The 20204-nt window shown below is 39.7% G+C and overlaps 2 protein-coding genes across 6 annotated transcripts in view; one reads left to right on the top strand and one right to left on the bottom strand.

Annotated features, from left to right (window-relative positions):
• ARSK (arylsulfatase family member K) overlaps window positions 1-12252 on the bottom strand; it is a 47831-nt gene extending 35579 nt beyond the window's left edge. The window contains exons 1-5 of the mRNA XM_029216803.1: window positions 12230-12252; window positions 9629-9744; window positions 9094-9209; window positions 6903-7070; window positions 6548-6799 (exon numbers count right to left, since the gene is read on the bottom strand). Of these exons, the coding sequence (XP_029072636.1) occupies window positions 6548-6799; window positions 6903-7070; window positions 9094-9209; window positions 9629-9744; window positions 12230-12252 (675 nt within the window). The remainder of the gene's footprint in view (window positions 1-6547; window positions 6800-6902; window positions 7071-9093; window positions 9210-9628; window positions 9745-12229) is intronic.
• The window catches only part of TTC37 (tetratricopeptide repeat domain 37), an 85874-nt gene continuing 72641 nt past the window's right edge, over window positions 6972-20204 (top strand). For 2 of the 5 annotated variants that reach the window (XM_029218089.1, XM_029218085.1), the window contains exons 1-4: window positions 6972-7009; window positions 10788-10856; window positions 15204-15294; window positions 19090-19233. In XM_029218089.1, the coding sequence (XP_029073922.1) occupies window positions 15205-15294; window positions 19090-19233 (234 nt within the window). In that variant the 5' untranslated portion in view covers window positions 6972-7009; window positions 10788-10856; window position 15204. Of the gene's footprint in view, window positions 7139-10787; window positions 10857-13320; window positions 13475-15203; window positions 15295-19089; window positions 19234-20204 lie in introns of all 5 variants that reach the window. The other 3 variants (XM_029218088.1, XM_029218087.1, XM_029218086.1) reach the window with 3 other exon arrangements.

Here is a 20204-nt window from a genome sequence, read left to right as displayed (position 1 = left end):
AGAAAGGAACCCTGAGGAGTCCTGAATAAGAGGAGAAGGCAGCATGGGAAACTGAGAAAGAATGGCCAGTGAGGGAGGAAGATATCAGTAGACTGAGTCTCATGAAAGCTGAGAGAAGACAGTGTGTCAAGAAAGGGTAATAGCTGTGTTGAGAGGGTGTGTAAAAGAAGGCCAGAAAATGCACACTGGAATTAGTAGGATGGAGATAGTTGGTGATGCTGACAAGAGCACTTCCAATGGAGTTGTAGGGATGGACACCTAAAGCAGACAGGGAAAAGAGAATGGGAGGTGACATGGTGAAAAAACCTCTTCTAAGTAGTTGTTTTTGCAAAGCGAAACAAAAATGGGATGGATGTTAGAGAGAGTTAGCTGGAGGATAAATGTGGGATTAAGGTCAGGTTTTTTTAAAGATGGGGAATATTAGAGCATGCTTGTATGTTGAAATAAATACCACTTCTAGCAGGAGTAATCACTGAGTGCTAAGCAAACTTAGCTTCCTGAATGATGAGCTAGGGAGCCTAAGACAAGTGCCTAAGAATTTTGTTAAATTCATAAATTCAAACTCTCAGAAACTTATCCTCGTAAATCCCAAATGCCTAGATGTATTATTCCTACAATCTTTTGGATATGGGGGATAATAACCATTTGTGGCCACTGGCCACTGTAGACAACCCAGCCACTCAGGTTCATCTAGCTGGAGGGATGCAGCACATAGTCACGTGGCAGAAGCACTGCAATGATTCAAACAGTGAGGCTCGGACTCCAAGTCCTGCAGGCTAGGTTCAAATGGGTGTAACGACCACTGCAAACGGCTACAGCAGCATATCTATAACTCATGTTAGCAATTTCTTGGCTCATTTCTATGACTGGTACAAGGACTTCATCTGCATTGAAAGCAGGCTAGAAAGCAGGGATCTTTAAAGTGCAGAGCAGCAGGGATAGCAAATGGCAGAGGGGATAACTGCCTCACTTGGAGAAGTTTCTAACGTGGAATGTGTGAAAGGTGGTCCACGTAAAGATTACTGCCTAAGATATATAAGGCACTCCACAATATTTAGTGAATTAAATGAAACGAATCTTTAATTCAGAGCTGTTCAATTTAAAAAAGGCAAATTTAATATGTTCAAAATTCAACAGTGTATTTTTGCAAAGCTTAATAAACCTGGATTAAGTACATCAGTGGAAAGATTTGTATTTGATTAGGTTCTTAGAAAATATTTAAATTATGCTACACATATTCTCAATGTCAAAAGCATACCAATACTCTAAACAAAGATCAAAATTACTATATTATTAGAGAAAATATTAAACATTTCTAGAAGTTTTGGTTTTTTAACTTCATGTAGTTTTTACACACTAGCAAATACTTTAAAAAATAGACTAAAACTGGTACCACTGCTCATGGTATCAATGGGAGGTGGTCCACATAATAATTAATTCTGAACTGAAATGGATCTTAACATGGTTAGCTGATAAAAACACAGAGAAAGTTAAGTCTTCCATAGTGTGGTACTGTGGTTCACAATGGATAGTCAGTCATAGGTCAAACTATAGTTCTATCACATTTAGTTGGGAGAGGAAATCTTACAGAATGGCTTTCAGAATAACTTCCATAATTTAATAATAGCCCATTTCAATTTTCTCAAGGTCATTCCTACAGTTCAAAACAAATACAGTACTCTAACAGTGGGCATTTAAAAAAGAAAAAGAGGCCCACTAATTGGCTTTCTGCATAAAAGTGACAAGAATGATACCAATTGCCTTAATTTCTGAATTTTGCTATTATTCTGGACTCTCATGGGTCCAGGCATTTTCCCCCTTGGGATGGATGAGCTTTTTGTGTAGATATGATTTTGTGATCTGGATTGCTCCTTCTAGAACCATGACTTGGTTCTCAGTTCCTCATCATTCTGGGCCAGGGAAAACCAGTGAAGTTTAGATTTCAAGACATCATTCTAATGAAAGAATGTAACAGTAACTTTAACTGTCTAGATGTATTATCAAGCAAGACTGTTAAGAGCATGCTTTTCAGATCTGTTCACCAGACTGAATGAGATCCTCACTAGACTCTGGTATACAGTCCTGTGCCCACCTCCCACTCCTGAAACCTCACCCAAACTAAAAACAATGCAGGTGCAGGGGTGGAAGGAGGGAGGCAGAGAGGATGCTTGTGCCCTTTAAGACCCAGGCAGAGGTGCTTATTTTCTCTTTTTAAAAAAAGGGTTTAAGATGTAATTCACACATAAAACCCATTTAATTTGTACAATTCAATGTTTTCTTAGTATATTCAGAGAGTTGTGCAACCATCACCATGATCAATTTTAGAACATTTCCATCATGTATTCCTTGTATCCCTTAGCCACCACCTGCTAATCCTCCCATTTTCCCAAACCCTAGGTAATTGCTGACCTGTCTTTACTTTCTGTCTCTGTAGATTTGCTTTCTCTGGACAAACGGAATTATGTGGCCCTTTGTGAGTAGCTTCTTTCTCTTAGCATAACAATTTCTAGGTTCATCCACACTGCAGCATGTTATCAGTACTGCATTTGTTTTTTTATTGTTGAATAATATTACTAAATTTTATTTATCCATTTACCAGCTGATGTATATTTGGGTTGTTTTCAATTTTTGTCAGTATTAACATTCATGTACAAGTTTTTGTGTGGACATATGTTTTTATTTCTCTTGGATATATACCTCGAAGTGGATCGCTGGATCATATGGTAACTCATGTTTAGCATTTTAGGAATTGCTAAACTGTTTTCCAAAGTGGCTGCACCATTTACATTCCCACCAGTAGCGTATGAGTGCTGCAATTCTCCCATATTCTCGTGACCCTAGTTATTGTCTCCTTTTATTTTTCTTAATAAATTTATTTATTTTTGGCTGCGTTGAGTTTTCGTTGCTGCGCGCGGGCTTTCTCTAGTTGCAGTGAGTGGGGGCTACTCTTCGTTGTGGTGCGCGGGCTTCTCATTGCGGTGGCTTCTCTTGTTGTGGAGCATGGGCTGTAGGCACGCAGGCTTCGGTAGTTGTGGCACGTGGGCTCAGTAGTTGTGGCTCGTGGGCTCTAGAGCGCAGGCTCAGTAGTTTTGGCACACAGGCTTAGTTGCTCCGTGGCAATGTGGGATCTTCCCAGACCAGGGCTCTAGGCATGTGGGATCTTCCCAGACCAGGGCTCGTAACCCGTGTCCCCTGCATTGGCAGGCGGACTCTTAACCACTGCGCCACCAGGTAAGCCCTATGGTCTCTTTTTGATTATAGTCATCTTAGTGGGTGTGAATTGGTATCTCATTGTGGTTTTGATTTGCATTTCCCTAATGACTAACGATGTTGACTATCTTTTCATGTGCTTATTGACCATTTGCATATCTTCTTTGGAGAACTGTCTTTTCAGATCCTTTGCCCAGTTTTTAATTGCCTAATCCAGAGTCACAAAGATTTGCCCCTATGTTTTCTTCTACGGGTTTTATAATTTTAGCTTTTATGTTTCATTCATCAATTCATTTTGAGTTACTTTTTGAAAATGGTGTGAGGCATTTTGCATGTGGATAGTCAGTTTTCCCAGCATTATCTGTTGAAAAGACTGTTCTTTCCCCATTAAATGGTCTTTGCACCCTTACTGAAAAACCAACTGACTATAAACCTGAGAGTTTATTTCTCTACTTTCAATTCTATTCTATTGATTTATATGTCTATCTGTTGTTATGCCAGTAACACACTATCTTGATTACTGTAGTTTATGGTAAGTTCTCAAAGTAGAAAGTTTAAGTCCTCCAATTTTGTTCTCAGGTATTCTGGGTCCCTTGAATATCCACGTGAATTTTAAGATGGGTTTCTCTGTTTCTGCAAAAACGTCATAGGGATTTTTATAGAGATTGCATTGAATCTGTAGATCAATTTGATGATTATTACTATATTAACAATATTAAATCTGATTTCAGTATAAGAATTGAACTTCTTTGGTTAGATTTAATCCTAAGTATTTCATTTTTTGGATGCTATTTTATTTTTACTTTTAAAAAATATTTGTTTATTTGGCTGTGCCAGGTCTTAGTTGCAGCATGTGGGATCCTCGTTGCTGCGTGCAGGATCTTTAGTTGCAGCATGTGGGATCTAGTTCCCTGACCAGGGATTGAACCCGGGCCCCCTGCATTGCGAGCATGGACTCTTAGCCACTGGACCACCAGGTAAGTCCCTGGATGCTATTTTAAATTGAATTGTTTTCTTAATTTTACTTTCAGTTTGTTCATCAATCAAGTGTATAAAAATACAACTGATTTTTGTATGTTGATCTTACATCCTACAGCCTTGCTAGACTAACTTAGTTCTAGGATTTTGTAGTAGATTCCCTAGGATTTTCTTTATACAAGATTGTGTTAGGTGCAAATAGAGATACTTTTAATTTTTCCTTTCTAATCTAGATGACTTTTATTTCATTTTCTTGTCTAATTTCCTGTCTAAAACCTCCAGCATAATTGCAATAAACATAGTGAGAACAGATAGGCTTGTCTTGTTCCTGATCTTTGGGAGAAAACATTGTCTTTTATAGTTAAGTATAACATTAGCTGTGGGTTTTTTGCAGATGTTCTTTGTTTTTAAATACATTTTAATTAATTTATTTATTTATGGCTGTGTTGGGTCTTGGTTGCTGCGCACGGGCTTTCTCTAGTTGCGGTGAGCGGGGGCTACTCTTCATTGCAGTGTGCCGGCTTCTCACTGCGGTGGCTTCTCTTGTTGCAGAGCACAGGCTCTAGGCGTGTGGGCTTCAGTAGCTGCAGCACGCAGGCTCAGTAGTTGTGGCTCACGGGCTCTAGAGCGCAGGCTCAGTAGTTGTGGCGCATGGGCTTAGTTGCTCCGTGGCATGTGGGATCTTCCTAGACCAGGGCTCGAACCCGTGTCCCCTGCATTGGCAGTGCGCCACCAGGGAAGACCTGTAGATGTTCTTAATCAGAATGAAAAAATTCTCTTCTATTTCTACTTGGTTGAGTGCTTTTATCATGAAGTGTTATTGAACTTTGTCAAATGCTGTTTCTGCATCTATTGATATGATCACGTGTTTTTTGCCCTTCATTCAATTAACGTGGTCTACTACACTGACTGATTTTCAGATATTAAACCCACCTTACATTTCAGGGATAAATCACACTTAGTCATGGTGTATAACCCTTTCTATATATTGCTGAATTTGATTTGTTTGTATTTTTTCAGGATCCTTTCTTTTATATTCATAAGGTATGAGTCTGCATACAATATTTGTATACACAAATATATAAAAATCTATGTGCTTATACTATACTAAAAAATAAACCAAATATTTCAGTCATCTTCAGAAGTTTCTAGGATGTTTTGATGCACCACCCAGGTTCCCTTTTAGAGTGAAAGATTGCCTCTGCTGAAGAGAGTTGTCTTGCCCAAAATGGTGCCTCATTCTGGGAGCATTCCACAAGTAATGGCCATCCAACATGAGGGTACAAAGGCCTGGTCTCCTCACCACAAATGGGAACAGTTCTGAAGCATCATACTAGTTTGAGAACTACCCATAAGATCAGCTGAGGCCTCCAGTGAGACAGTGACAAAACTCAACTTCTCTCTGCACAGTCCTGCTTTCTTCCTTTCCCTTTGATCTCATGAGTACTCCCTAATAAACCTCTTTCATGTTACTCTCCAATATTGCCTGTTTCCTAAGTTTAGATAATCATAAAGATTACTTTAATATTCTCAGCAAACCCTATGGGCATATCCAGATTATGTAACTTTAATCATCACGGGTTAATCTATGAGGAAAGGCAATACAACATAATGATTAAAAGCACTCTTTGGTGCCAGACATGCTTAACACCAATAATCTATGTGACCACAGTAACACCCAGTCATAAAAAACTAATATTATAATTACTAACCAAACATTTGTCCAAGCATTAGGTTTAATATCATGGATAATACTAAAAGTATCAGGTAATGTTGACAGTAGTATTCTTTTTAGTTGATGGTTTGGGAGAGTTACAAAAACTGTTTAAGTTTGGGATTAAACAGCAACAACAACAACACACATACACACACATACACAATTAATCTGGAATATGGGCGAGTGTCAAATTATGTCAACTAATAAATATAAATCAGACTAACAGGATTATCAGACACCTGAGTAATAAAAATAACGTTGACTGCTGGAAAGCTAACAGGCTTTTATGTTGAAATAGAATGTTATTTTTCCCCACAGTTGAATCAAGCGGGGGTATGGATTGAAAGTTTATTAGTAGTGGTAAGATAATTTAGTGGGTCGAGGTCTAAAATTAAAAAAAATTTGCAAAGATGCTAATTGGAGTGCATCTTACTAAAGTATGTTTGTTTTACACGCATATCTATGTGGTGCACGTATGTGTGTACGGGGCCTCAAGGTAAAATGCATTTCTTACTTTGCATCAGGGTAAAACACGTTTGAAAGTCTCAGATTCTGCTCCCCAAAGCCAGCAGCACAGGAAGGGCTGTGGGCCGGTCGCGGGTGTGTAGCGGGGCGCCCCCTCCCCTGCCTTTCCATACTTACGAAGGAGTCGCTCACGACTAGCACCACGTTAGGCGCATCTGCCCAAGCCTTAACTGCTCCCCGCCTCTGCCCACCTGCCCCAGGAGCTGGTGTTGCCAGCGCAGAGACTGCGACCACCGCCACCCACAGCGGCAGCATCACGGGGAGCTGTTCTGGGAGCCCGGCCTCTGGGCGCTGGACCCTGCCCCTCCCCCTAGGAAGTTCCACCCGAGAAAAGGAGGGCGGGGATCGCAGAGATAGCAGTTCGGTTTCCTTCACCCATGGAACTACAACTCCTATCAGGCTCGGGCTGAGCACATGCGCAAAGGACGAATTTCCCTTTCTCGACTCACGTTAAGACCTTTTAATCAAATACCGAGCGAACTAAAACCCAGCCATTTCCAGTCACGTGAGCGAGGCCTGGGAAATGCGCATGCGCTCTGACTTCAGATTTGGCTTCTGCAGGAGAAGCATCTGTCCCAGGTTGGTTTTGGTCGCTGTCGCTTTTGCAGAAGTTGGACCCGGTAGGCAGTTGAAATGTTACCTAGAGAGAGAAAGGATCAGGGGCTGAGTCTGCTTGTTTTGCGCAGAGCAAGCGTGGCTGAGTGTTAGGTGAGACCGTGAACTGGGAGATGATGAGGTGGCAGCGCGTCTGTCACTTAAGTTGGATTGGGCGGTTCTTTGTGGGGACTCTGTCTGGACCGCCTAAGGTGCGATATGGATACTGGGTGGCCCCTCGAATACCTTCCTCCCAAGGATGTTTCTAGCCTGCCTCATCCTATTCGCCGCTTTGCCTGTGCAGTAAGGATTTATTGTGCTCTGGTGGGGTGAGGAGCGGGGCCTGGTAAGAAAAGCTTCATCTTCTATGTGGGGATAAGCTTAGGTGGACTTTACCTTCAGAGTGCGAGGGAGAAGCTGGATAGGTTCTCAGAGGGAGAAATGCTGTGCTGTGTGACGTGTTCGATTAACTGACGTAGATTCAGAATACCATTATTTTGCAGTGGTTTTGAAAAATCACTGGTCCTCTTGACTGTTGAACTCCTTTGGAGAAATCTGGAAGAAGCAGGTTTCTGTCCCAGAGCCAGATTCCTGATTTCATTATTATAGTTTCAGGTATATAATTTGTGCCTCACATTAGTCGTTTTAGTATTTTGACAGGAAAAGGAGTTGTAGTATTTATTTACATAAAATCAACCTTTAATACTAATATTTGACAGTATTTTTTACATACAGTAATTGTAAAAAGGACAGACCTTATTTATTTAACACTCATATGGTGCTTATTATGTGCTGGGTATTATACTACGCATTTATTGAGCACCTGTTTTGTGCCAGGTACTTTTACATGGAGTATTTTCTGTAATCCTCACTTTCATCATTTTTCAGATAGGAAAGCTGAGACTTGGACAGGTTAAATGACCTGCCTAAGGTTACACAGGGAGCCAGTCTGAGTAGGACTTGAATTTGAGTAGTCTCTGCCCTAACTCATTGCCATGCTGTCTCTAATTAACTGCAAAATGTTATGCCATTCTAGTGATATTAATCTCTGTTAGTGAAGCAGCATTGTTAATCGAGCAGCATGCTAACGATCTATGGGAGCAGACAAATATATAAACAATAGCACCTGACCATAAGGAACTTACACTCTAGAGAAAAAAACAAAATAATAATACAGTATGAAAGGTAATATACAGAGGCTCCCTCATGAACAGGCTATATTTCAGATATTTGTTTTGAGCTAATTTGGAATGTAGAACACATTTTACCATAGAAACAATGTTGACTGACATTTAGGTTCATAAAAATATATTTAACTTTATCTGTGGCATAGTATTGATTTTTGTAAACTATTTACTCTCTCTGGCCTTGTTTTCACAGGACGTGTATTCTGAGTTTCCGGTCAGGATGACAGGAACACATCTTTTCCTTTCTCTCTGTCCCCTTGGCAGTGTCAGTGGGAGCAGGTGCTGTACTGGGTTGGAGTGAGATAGATATTTTAGGGTCCCAGACATATAGCGCTGGAAAAATCTAAGAGACTTCTAGTCTTATTCTCATCTCACATTCAAGTTGTCGTACATTATTCCTTCCAAGTGGATTGTGCAGTCTGCGCCTTTTCATCTCCAGTGATGGGAAACACACTTCCTTCGAGGGGCCTGTGCCATATTTGTACAGGTTTAATTATTAAAAGTTCATATTTTGAGCTGCAGTCGGTCTCCCTCTACTTTTGATTGTTCATTAGTCCATTTACCTTCACTTTTACATGAATAATCTCTCCCTTTCAACAGCCCTTTTCACCTTCCCCACCATTTTTTTTTTCCCCAGGTCTCCCCCAGTTCCTTCGGGTAATTATCATGTAATTTCAGGTTTGTTTGTTATTTGATCACTCTTTTCTGGACATAAAGCATGTTTGCTAATCAGTAACTTACCCTGTCGGAAAAGGTACTTCTGAGTTGTTTGTGCACACCTTTCTGTGTGTACATGTGTGTATATAGTGTATTGTAGTGAGGGAGGGCTCCATTATGTGTATGTTTAGGTCATCAGTTAAAGATATCTACATTACGGGTTACCTGCTTTAGTGAAATACTTTGCGGTTCAGAAAAGTCTTCAGTTGAAAGTCTTGGTCTAGGTTTTGGCTCTTCATAGTTTTTTAATGTCCAAAATGCCAGCAGCACTATATTCTGCCCTAAGAAAAGGAGACGAAGTGTGCAGTTAGTGACTATCTGGAACAAATTCAGTATTATCTTCACCTGCTGAAGAGACAGGATTACATCTGTATAGAACATGAAGCATCTGTTAAGTTGCAGGCTTTAGTCTAGTATTTGTGTAATGACTAATTTGAAGGAGATACTTGCGTTTGATGATAGCTGTCTTTTGAAGAACATAGGCAAGAAGGTTGCTTCTTGAGAGATCAAGGAAGGAAGGATTGGGGATTTTAAATGTGTAGAGAAAGTATATAATAACCACTGTTGGTTAGGAATGGGAAAAAAGTGGTGAAGTTGGTTGAGAGGGTGGTAGGAGATACGGACAACAGAACTAATAGCTATTGTGTTCAGGTGTTCTGTCTATGTACATATCAGGTAAGTGATCTCGTTCTCACTTTACCAATGAGGAAATAGGCTTGGAGGTGAAGTAAGGTGCCCAAGATCTGCGGAGACTTGAATCCAGATCCATCTTTCTTGACTTGGGTGGATATGGCAGAATGAAGGGGCTGACAAAATCTGGGGAATTTTGTAAGAACAGAGTTGAAACAACTGAGTAAATCAGTAAAATTAGGTTGAGTGAGGAGGGTAATCATTTGTAGCTGGATGGCGGCTTAAAGAAGTTAGTGAAATGGGAAGTCAGGCTTTAACTTTTATTTTACCTCCTCACCCCGTGTTTAACTTTTATTTTACTTTCCTAAACGTTATTAGGATCACAGTACTTTCTCTTCTTACCAGGAAGACCCTTTTCTGTGGAAATAACCCTTCTATTTAAGTACGTATATCACTAGCACATGTCTTCATCCCTACCAGGTTCACCTAAATTTTGTTCATTTCCTAGTTCTAAAGTAGCATTTTTTCCATTTTTACTTTATTCAGTTTTTCAGAATACCTCCATTCTCTCCAGGAAGCATTCTAGATTAATTTTGTTTGACAGAATCCGTTCCAGAGATACCATCGAAAGATACTTAGAATTTGTAGTCGTGTAAAGCTTGTGTTAGTATTTCAGATGGCTATTTAGATGGATTTTTAATATTTAAAAAAAAGTCTGCTCTATTTTATTAAATTACAGACTAGTCTAGTTGCATCATATGGGCAACTTTTTTTCATGTTTATAATTCCTTATTTGGCTTAGAACAAGATTCACTTTATTGTAGTCAGCTTGCAGACTGTGAGTAAATAGTGCCCTTAACTGTCCTAGATTCAAAGCAAAGTAGCGTGGAAATAGGTGACATTCTCTTCTGGCTCAGTTTTTTATGTTGAAGTCAGTGTATTTTGAGTTTCTGTAATTTTTTTCTGAGTCTTTCTGATTTTTTATGATGTTCCTTTTACACCTTGTGGCTATGGCAACACAGTTTAGACTGATTCAGAAATTTGGAGATTACAATTAGTGTCTCTTTGGGAAAGAAAAAAGATGGAAAATTTTACATAATTATTTCTCATGTTTTAAATTATGAATTATGAAAATTGAACCCAAATCCGATGTTTTAAAAAATTCAATATGTTTTGGGTTCTGTATGTCATCTTTTTAATGTGCCTGTCTTATATTTTACTTAATTTAGATGGATAAACATTTAAGGAACAATCTGGAATTCAATTTAAAGAGAAGATAAAGTGATAACAGCTAAAAGGTAAGTGTCTAGAATGCTAAATAATAGGTAATTGGAGTCTACTTTTACTTAATGATTGTTTTTACTGATTCTTTTCAGAAGGAAGGTGTAATGGTGTAGGTTATGGTCATCACAAAGTACCTTTAGACTTTTGTAATTAGATTTAAAGGTATCATTTTTTGCTTTTCTGTAATTAACTTCCAGTGTCATTATTGTTACTGTTTTTAAAATTATTCTTCTTATTTGTGCTTTGTGGAATCTTTGTATCTCCACAACTTAAGGTTGTGGAGGTAGCATAAGGTTCCATAGCTTTAGCTGGAGTGTGTAGGACATATCAGTTCATCTACCTATGTTAGTTTTGAGGTATATCATTGTCTTTTGGCATGACTTTCACTTTCTTTTTTTTTAGATATAGTTATTGCTCTTTATGCTTGATTTGTTGAATAAAAACCCTTTTAGGTTGGTAGTAAAAACCTTCATTGAGTGAAAATGTGCTACATGAACACTCTTATTTAAAAAAGTCATTGAGATTGAGGAGAAAAAATGGGAGGAGAGGTATAAGGGAAAAATGTGTGGGGCTGTGGAAAAATATTAAAGACACTTGTAAGAGAGCCAGAGTTTTCTCTGAAGTGTTGGAAGTGCTTGGAATAGAGGGAAGTATCCCAAAGAGAGAAATATGAGGTTACATAGACTCATTTTGGGTATTAGCTTTCCACTTTGTGAAAGGAAATGGGTTTGATGGTACCTAGTAGATGGTTAGTGTTCCTTAAAGCTTTCTCTAGAACATGAGTGGGTGAGCCTCTTCCTTCTCCACACCACTTCCCAAAAAAGGGGAAGAAATGTTCAGGGCTAGAAAGGGGTAGATTGTTTTGTCTTTAAAAAAAATAATCTCCTGAAACTAATATTTATGTATATATGTATATGTATATATATATATGTATTTTAGGTGCAGAGAGGGGGCCTCAGTGCTAGCTTATTATGCTAAATGCCAAATCAGATGAATAAGGAACAGGAGGAGGAGAATAGAGGATTCCACTGCAGCAAGGTGTAGGTGTAATTATATGTGGAGACATACAGAGATGTAGAAGGGTATTGAACATTAGAACTGGTTACCAAGAGAAGAATGGAGTTTGTCTCATATGGTCTCTAAAAGTAACCTACTTATGGGCTTCCCTGGTGGCACAGTGGTTGAGAGTTCGCCTGCCGATGCAGGGGACACGGGTTCGTGCCCCAGTCCAGGAAGATCCCACACGCGGCAGAGCGGTTGGGCCCGTGAGCCATGGCCGCTGAGCCTGTGCGTCCGGAGCCTGTGCTCCGCAATGGAAGAGGCCACAACAGTAGAGGCCCGCGTACCACAAAAAAAGAAAAAAAAAAAAAAAGAAGAAGTAACCTACTTAGAAGCATTTGACAGCTCCATGTTTGCTGCTCCATTTAAATCCAAATTTGTCTGTCTCATTTTCAAGGTCTTCTGTAATCTGATGCTCTACTTTATCTACCCAGCCTAATTTTCCTGTTCTTCAGCAAGTCCCTTCTGTTCCATTCAGCCTGGTTTCCTTATTGTTTCCTCCACGTGCCATGCTCATTCCTGTCTCTCCAACTTTGCTCGTGCAATCAGTGTCTCTGGCTGGAGTAATTTTCCTTCTTCCCTCCATTCTCAAATCCTTTCTCCATCTAGTAGCTGTTAATTACTTCACCCCACACTTCTCTTCTCTGAACTCCTATTGCACTTGCACTCGTTATCCTTAATTTAGCATTTGATTCTTTAATGACTCATATGTCTTAGGTCTTTCTCTTGATTGAGATTGTATTCTTTAGAGCAGAGGCCTTCCTTTCTGTTTCTTTTGTGTCATATACAGCATATAGCTTGAGAGCTGCATAGCTGCATGTTGTTTTAGTGCTAGTTGGTTCTACTTTGTCCAGATGTGCTTTTACTCATATGTTGGGTGATAGAAAAGATGGTGATCTTTATCCTGGAAAAGTTGCATTCTTTTTTTTTTTTTTGCTTGGTCTTGTCTTAAAACTGCCTTTGTTCTTTTTTTTTTTTATAACTTAAAAAAAAATTTATTTATTTTTGGCTGCATTGGGTCTTTGTTGCTATGTGCGGGCTTTCTCTGGTTGCGGTGAGCGGGGGCTACTCTTCCTTGTGGTGCATGGGCTTCTCATTGCCGTGGCTTCTCTTGTTGCGGAGCACCGGCTCTAGGCGCACGGGCTTCAGTAGTTGTGGCTCGCGGGCTTCAGTAGTTGTGGCTCATGGGCTCTAGAGCGCAGGCTCAGTAGTTGTCGTGCACGGGCTTAGTTGCTCTGCGACATGTGGGATCTTCCTGGACCAGGGCTTGAACCCGTGTACCCTGCATTGGCAGGCGGGTTCTTACACTGCAACCAGGGAAGTCCCTCTTGATTTTTTTTTTCCCTTGGATGCCTCTTTTTATCCCTTTCGGTTGGTCCAGATTAGTTATCATCATCATTGATGTTCTCTTCTTTTTAGTCTGCAGGTTTATCTACCAAAGATAACTTTGGTGTGAGAAATTTAAAGTGAAATCAGCATAGAAATTTGTTGCCTGCTCCAAACAAGATTTGTAGACTATAAAAAAAATCCTTCTGAAGTTTGCCTCTATAAATTTATGCCAAGATAATTTCAGGTAACAGAGCAATTTCTAAAATAAGAGCATATGAAATATGTTGCTTTAATTATCTAATTATTGTAACTAGGGAAAAAGTCACTTTTCTGCCTATTTACAGCCAAATCTCGTTTTGGCTGTAGATAAATTGATATTATGATATCTTAATTTTTATATTATTTGAATCTAAAATTCCTTAAGTCAAAAGGATTGTATTTTAAAAAAATTCCCTAGCTTCTTTTTTTTTTTCTTCTTTTCCGGTACACGGGCCTCTCACTGTTGTGGCCCCTCCCGTTGCGGAGCACAGGCTCCGGACATGCAGGCTCAGCGGCCATGTCTCACGGGCCCAGCTGCTCTGCAGCATGTGGGATCTTCCCGGACCGGGGCACGAGCCCGTGTCCCCTGCATCGGCAAGCGGACTCTCAACCACTGCGCCACCAGGGAAGCCCTCCGTAGCTTCTTAAATTTCTTTGATCTTGTACTTCTGCCTCAGCCTCTTTGGAAATAAAGGACTGTCTGTGTACCACGTCAGCAAGCCATCTTCTTGGTTCATTTTGCTGCCTTGAACATCAGTGATCTATAATGACCTAATGTTTGCCTAGCTTTGTTTTGCCTTCTTGAGATTAGAATTCAGTGGAGTGGGCAAAAAAATGTTTCTTTTTTCAACATCAAGTTGTAGTCGGATTTGACTGGTTTATTGGTAAACCAGAATAAGCTGTGAAATCTTAAGATATGTTAGTTTATTTAAAATTACATTAGTGTATCTTATATTTTAAGATTAAGTGAAGAAATACTTTGTCTACCAATTAAAATATCTGTCTATTTATGTTGGAGTTGAAATATCTTTTTATGGCTGAAATTAGTATATAGTCCTCTTGCATATTAAGTGCCTTCATTTAAGTGTGAACATTACATTTATTTCTCTTCAAAGAATACCATATTACAAAGAATACTATATTACTGTAATCCTAAAGTAGTTCTTACTGTGAAGAAAGTTAATATCCTGATTTATATTTTATAGAAACTAACATTAAAACAGAATGCTTTCTTAAACTCTTACATCATAGTTACTGAAATTTGTTTGTGTCTTCACCCTGTGACTTAGACTGATTCTTCTTGCTTCGTGTAGAACTGGATTGAGCTTGGCATGTGTTTTCCATCCCGGCACATAAGATCATCTGTGTTTTAACCTACTACATGGGGAGTGGTTATGATTCAAATAACAATTCAATTCAACAACTGTTTATTAATATATACAATTTGTCAGATACTGGGTACTGAGGACGCAGCAGTTAGACAGCAACAACCCAACAAGAACAGATAAAAATCCCTGCCTGCCTGGAACTTAACGTTCTGGTGGGGTTGGGGAACAGATAATAAATAAGATAAAAGAAGTAAAATACATTCTGATGTATTAGATGGTGACGGGTGCTTTGAAGAAAAATAAATGCAGTGTTCAGGAGATTAGGGACTATTGAGTGGTTGGGAGTTGGGGGAAGGAAGTGTCGACACTTTAAATAGTGTGGCAAGGGAAGGTTTCATTGAGGAAGTGACATTTGAGTAAAAATCTGAAGAGATGATCTGGTTTTATGCTTTTTAAACATAAGATATATTTATTTTAGGGGAAAGAATGTTCCATGTAGAAGGAATTACATGTTCCTTTTTCAGAGGTTAAGTTTGTTAAATTTGTTGGAACTGTTGCAGTAGGCAGGTCTCATTGTAGATTCATTCAGGCTTTTGATTTTGACAGCATGTCCAGCAAGGAAGTGAAGACTGCTCTAAAAAGTGCTAGAGATGCAATCAGAAACAAAGAATACAAAGAAGCTTTGAAACATTGTAAGGTAACCAGTATTTTTTTCTTCCACAATAAAAATGTTACCCGATTATGAGCATCACTGATTTGTAATATGTGAATCCCTTATTGTCTAAATACAACAAAAGTAGTCAGGCTTTTTGAGTAGGACCATCCCAGTGGCTGTGCCAGGACAAGCTGCTTCTGCCACTTAATTTCGTCTCCCTCTGTGTTGGTAACTTACCAAAGCCAAGTTCTCAAAACCTGAATGTCTCTTAGGTGTTTTTTGATGGGTTGTACTGTGGAACACTATTGTATCTTAAAGTTTTTGTTCTTTAATGGTATGTGGACATTTCGATTCTGTTTGGTTTGTGGATGGGAGAATCAAGATTCCGAAGTTCCTTTCTATGCTGATGGGGATGTTCCAGTCCAGAGGGAGAACTTGAAGGTGCAGGAGAGATGCAGAGTAATGCTAGGAGTGAAGTCCGTGGGAAGGTGGGTGAAGATGGGATCCAGAGCGTGAGAGGAGGGCCTTTGATATTTCTTCCATCTTAACAGAAGGGAAGATAAATGTAGATCCATAGCTGTCGGGTTTGCAGATTTGGGGGTGGGAAGATAAATGTTCCCCTCTGATGGCTTCTGTTTTCTTAGTGAAGTGTAACCTGAGGATGGAGGAGGAGTTGTATAGGAGGTTTGAGACAAAAGAAGGTATGAAATAGTTGTCATTTATAGTGAGGAAAGAAACTTACTAGTAAGGATTAGAAAGCTTACGAGGCCCTAATGAATATCCATTTGAGATTTCATGTTATTAAAGTGAAATCGGTAAACTCAGCTGTGTAGTTTCTTCCTTTGTGTTAAACTTCTCAGGCTTGGAGATGGGCATGATGGAATTCAACTGTGGGTAGTAAGAAAGTTGAGGGGAAAGAGAGGCCAAGGAGTTGAGGATGTTTGCAAGGGAGTGATAATAGTGATTGGTCATGGAGTCAAAGATGGGAAAGGAGAGGTAAGAATTGAGCAGTGGGGTGACAATGCAAAGGGGATGAGGTAAAAAAAAATTGGACATAACAGAGGTTAAAGAATTGTTACCATTACAGTGATTGAACTGGGAGGATAGGAGAGGTGCATACTGGAAACCCAGGTTTTGGATGGCTGAGTAATGCTGAGGCTAAGTAACTGGGAGGCCATGGCATTCATTGGGTCGTCTGCATGAATGTTAGAATGATTAAAGGAATTGAAGTGGAGAGGAAGAATACAGTATTTTCACTGAAGGAAAGGGGAGTTCCTAGGAGGCTGGTAGATGGTAGCAACAAGAAGGATATTTTTTGTAGTATAGCCAGATGGCTTGACCTTCAAAAGTACCGGGGTTTTTTTGGGCTTCCCTGGTGGCGCAGTGGTTGAGAGTCCTCCTGCCGATGCAGGGGACACAGGTTCGTGCCCCGGTCCGGGAAGATCCCACATGCCGCGGAGTGGCTGGGCCCGTGAGCCATGGCCGCTGAGCCTGCGCGTCTGGAGCCTGTGCTCCGCCACGGGAGAGGCCAGAACAGTGAGAGGCCCGCGTACCGCAAAAAAAAAAAAAAAAGTACTGGGGATTTTGAAGGAGGGAGGAGTAGAGGAAGAATGTAGGTATCAGTGTGAGCAAGGAGAACCCTTTCCTCACCTGCTGGTTGGTGGTATGTGGGATGTTCGAGAAAAGAAATCAGCTGCAGCACGTAAGATCTGTAGGGGAATAGCCGAGTTTCGTTGAGGCAGAACTTAGTACAGTTAAAAGAAAGACTGAAAATAGAGAGGGCCCTTGGCTGTCCAGATTGGGAGTTCCAGAGGTTACAATAAAGAGTTTAGACAGTGGGAGGGAGAGAATTGGGTAAGACTGGGGGAAATAAATACATAACAGTATAGGATGAGAGCCTTAAGGGGTGAAGGATGCCCTTGTGAGGTTAGGTTTCTAGTGGTGACTGAGCCCAGCAGGGATGGAGACCACGACAGGACTAATCCTGATACAGAAGAAGGTGGGCAGTCTGTTTAAACGGGGAGAGAAGAAGGAGGTGTGGGAGGGGAGGGACTGTTTCCTTCAGCACTAGGCTGATCTAACTAATGCACATCTGAATCTGCTTCTTTTATTATATACAGCAGCGCCATAGCACTCTTCTTTCTGATTCAGACATGAAATCCTATAATTTATGCCACAGAGACTCAAATGGAAAGCAAAGATGGGGAACTAGTCAGTGGCAAATGTATGATTACTTATGTGTAGTAACCAGAGTGTTGATTGAGACTAAAGGAAATTTTTAGTGAAGAGATTAGTGTATTTGCTGGGTCTTGCCTGATGTATCACCTTGTCTGCCTGTGTGCCTCTATAACCCAGTATAATCATCCCTTCAGGGAGCCTCCTCTGACTTGTGTGGATGGAGTTTGGAGTCACTCTTTTCTTCACATTATTTCAGCACTCCATGCTTGTTTTCACTACATTGTTATAATTACTTCCTTAAAAGTCTGTTTCAGATTCTGAAAACCTGGTCATCAGGCAGATAGCCAGTCCTTACTGATTGTGGGTTGACTGTGGCATTTATCGTTTGCTCAGCAGTTATGTGCCAGTCATTGCTCTTGGTGTTGGGGACACAAATGTTAATAAGGCCCCAGTATTTGGAGCTTAGCTTTGGTGGCTACCTCATTGTTGCTGGTTTTTTGGGAGGTAGTGTTATGGGATAGAATGGAGCTTGTGCTGCATATTGGTGACAGATTGCTAGGACTGTTATGTGGATGCACAAAAGCCTAATAATCTGACTGCTTCAACTCCTGGAAATGTTCTTATTTTCTCTAGAATATGTAAAACCTTAAGAGCTAATTTCATTTTAGCTACTAGTTTTTTCTTTCACTAGAACATCTTTGCTTTCTGTTTCAAACTATTTTACCTTAGCAAGTAGTTGTTACTTCTGAAAGCAGCTCTGCATATAATTTTTATTCTAGTTGATAGGTGTTGTTTAAACATTCATTCATTGCCACTATTTATTTATTTATTTACTTATTTATTTTTGGCTGCTTTGGGTCTTTGTTGCTGCGTGCAGGCTTTCTCTAGTTGCGGCGAGTGGGGGCTACTCTTCGCTGCGGTGTGCAGGCTTCTCATTGCGGTGGCTTCTCTTATTGCAGAGCACGGGCTCCAGGCGCACAAGCTTCAGTAGTTGTGGCACGTGGGCTCCGTAGTTGTGGCTCACAGGCTTAGCTGCTCCACAGCATGTGGGATCTTCCTGGACCAGGGCTCGAAACCGTGTCCTCTGCATTGGCAGGCGGATTCTTAACCACTGTGCCACCAGGGAAGTTTCGCCACTATTTATTTTGAACATATTTGGTACAGTCACACTGGAGTCAACCTACTTTCTTAGTGTATAATTTCAATGAAAAAAATCTGTTAAATATGGAGAGATGTTATAGTGAAGGAAAATATGGGAATTGGATAAGGTGAAATGATATGGAAAATAGTTTTGTGAGGGACTAGCAGCAGTGTGGCATGGAGGCAGGCAGGATGGTTGGGTGGTAAGAATGATCTTATTGTTCTTTTTATACTCAGTATTCTCAAGGGACAGAGGGAGGCATTTGGTAGAGGCATCAGGAGTACTTGGGCAGCTTTTTAAAAATATACCTCATATTTCATACCCCTTACAGTCACTGATCCAGTCCAACTCCCTCTCCCTGAGGAAACTGAAGACCACAGGGGTTAAGTGATATTCTTAAGATTGTCCATTTAGTGGTAGATCCAGATTTCCTGGCTCCTAGGTAGACTGTCTTTTGATTATTGTTTGTCCATGAGCTTCCAAAATTTAATTACCTTCTCTTTTAATTTTTTAATCAGACAGTGTTAAAACAAGAGAAAAATAACTATAATGCCTGGGTTTTTATTGGTGTTGCTGCAGCCGAGCTAGAACAACCTGATCAGGCCCAGGGTGCCTATAAGAAAGCCGCTGAGCTAGAGCCAGACCAATTACTAGCTTGGCAGGTACGTAGACATTTTTATTTACTATGTTATAGGAAAGAACTTTTTCCCATTTTTCAAAATATAGCTAACAGCTTTACAATTTAGCATTTAAACCTCCATTTACTCAGAATAAGAAAAAGAATTAAATTTATTGATCTTCTAAACCTGAAAATTAGTTGAAAAAAAAAATGGTGCCAAGAATGCTGTTTACCACTATTTAATCTCCAATCCAATGGATTATTTCCAAATGTTAGGACAGAAATTGAAACATGATTATATAAATCTCCAACTTAATTATATGTGCATATTAGAGACTTATGAAGAATATTCTTTATGCTTACCTGAGAGAAAAGAAATGTATATTATGTTTTTAAAATATGTTTTTAAAAATGAAATAATATAAAAAATTTGAAATTCTATGTCTCTGAGTACTAGTTAAATTCCTTCTTCTCATTTAATGGTCTTCGTGGTTTTTATTTGGCTTCTCCAGCTTTTTCATATTTAATAACTGCTTCATATCTCAATCACATCTTGGAAACTATGATTAATAGGGGTAGTAGGCTCTGGAGAACATGAACCTGTTTGTCTCAGGTTTACATGAACAGCAACATGAGTAGGGTTATCTAGTAACATCTCACTAATGCCAGCTTTTATTATGTACTGATTGGTTTAGCATATCTGATCTTTATTTGAAGCAAAAATGACAATTTCCAAAGACTACTTGGATTTTTCTTGTTTGACCATGTGAAAGTAGTGTCACATGGTAACGTCTTAGGTGTTAAGATTGCATAATAATTATTAAAAGGTATTTTTTTTTATTGTGGAACACTTCAAGTATATTTTCAAAAGTGAAGAGAATGGTAAAATGAACCCCTCTATGCCCACCATCCAGCTTCAGTAAAAACTCACTCATAGCCAGTATTTTTTCACCTACTCCCTCCTACCCCCAGTTATTTGGAGGTACATCCCAGACATTTTATTTCATCTGTAAA

This window comes from Monodon monoceros, unplaced genomic scaffold (genome assembly GCF_005190385.1).
Source record: "Monodon monoceros isolate NGI ecotype Baffin Bay Population unplaced genomic scaffold, NGI_Narwhal_1 Super_Scaffold_12, whole genome shotgun sequence".
Taxonomy (NCBI): Eukaryota; Metazoa; Chordata; class Mammalia; order Artiodactyla; family Monodontidae; genus Monodon; species Monodon monoceros.
This window is presented reverse-complemented; position numbering and strand designations above follow the sequence as displayed.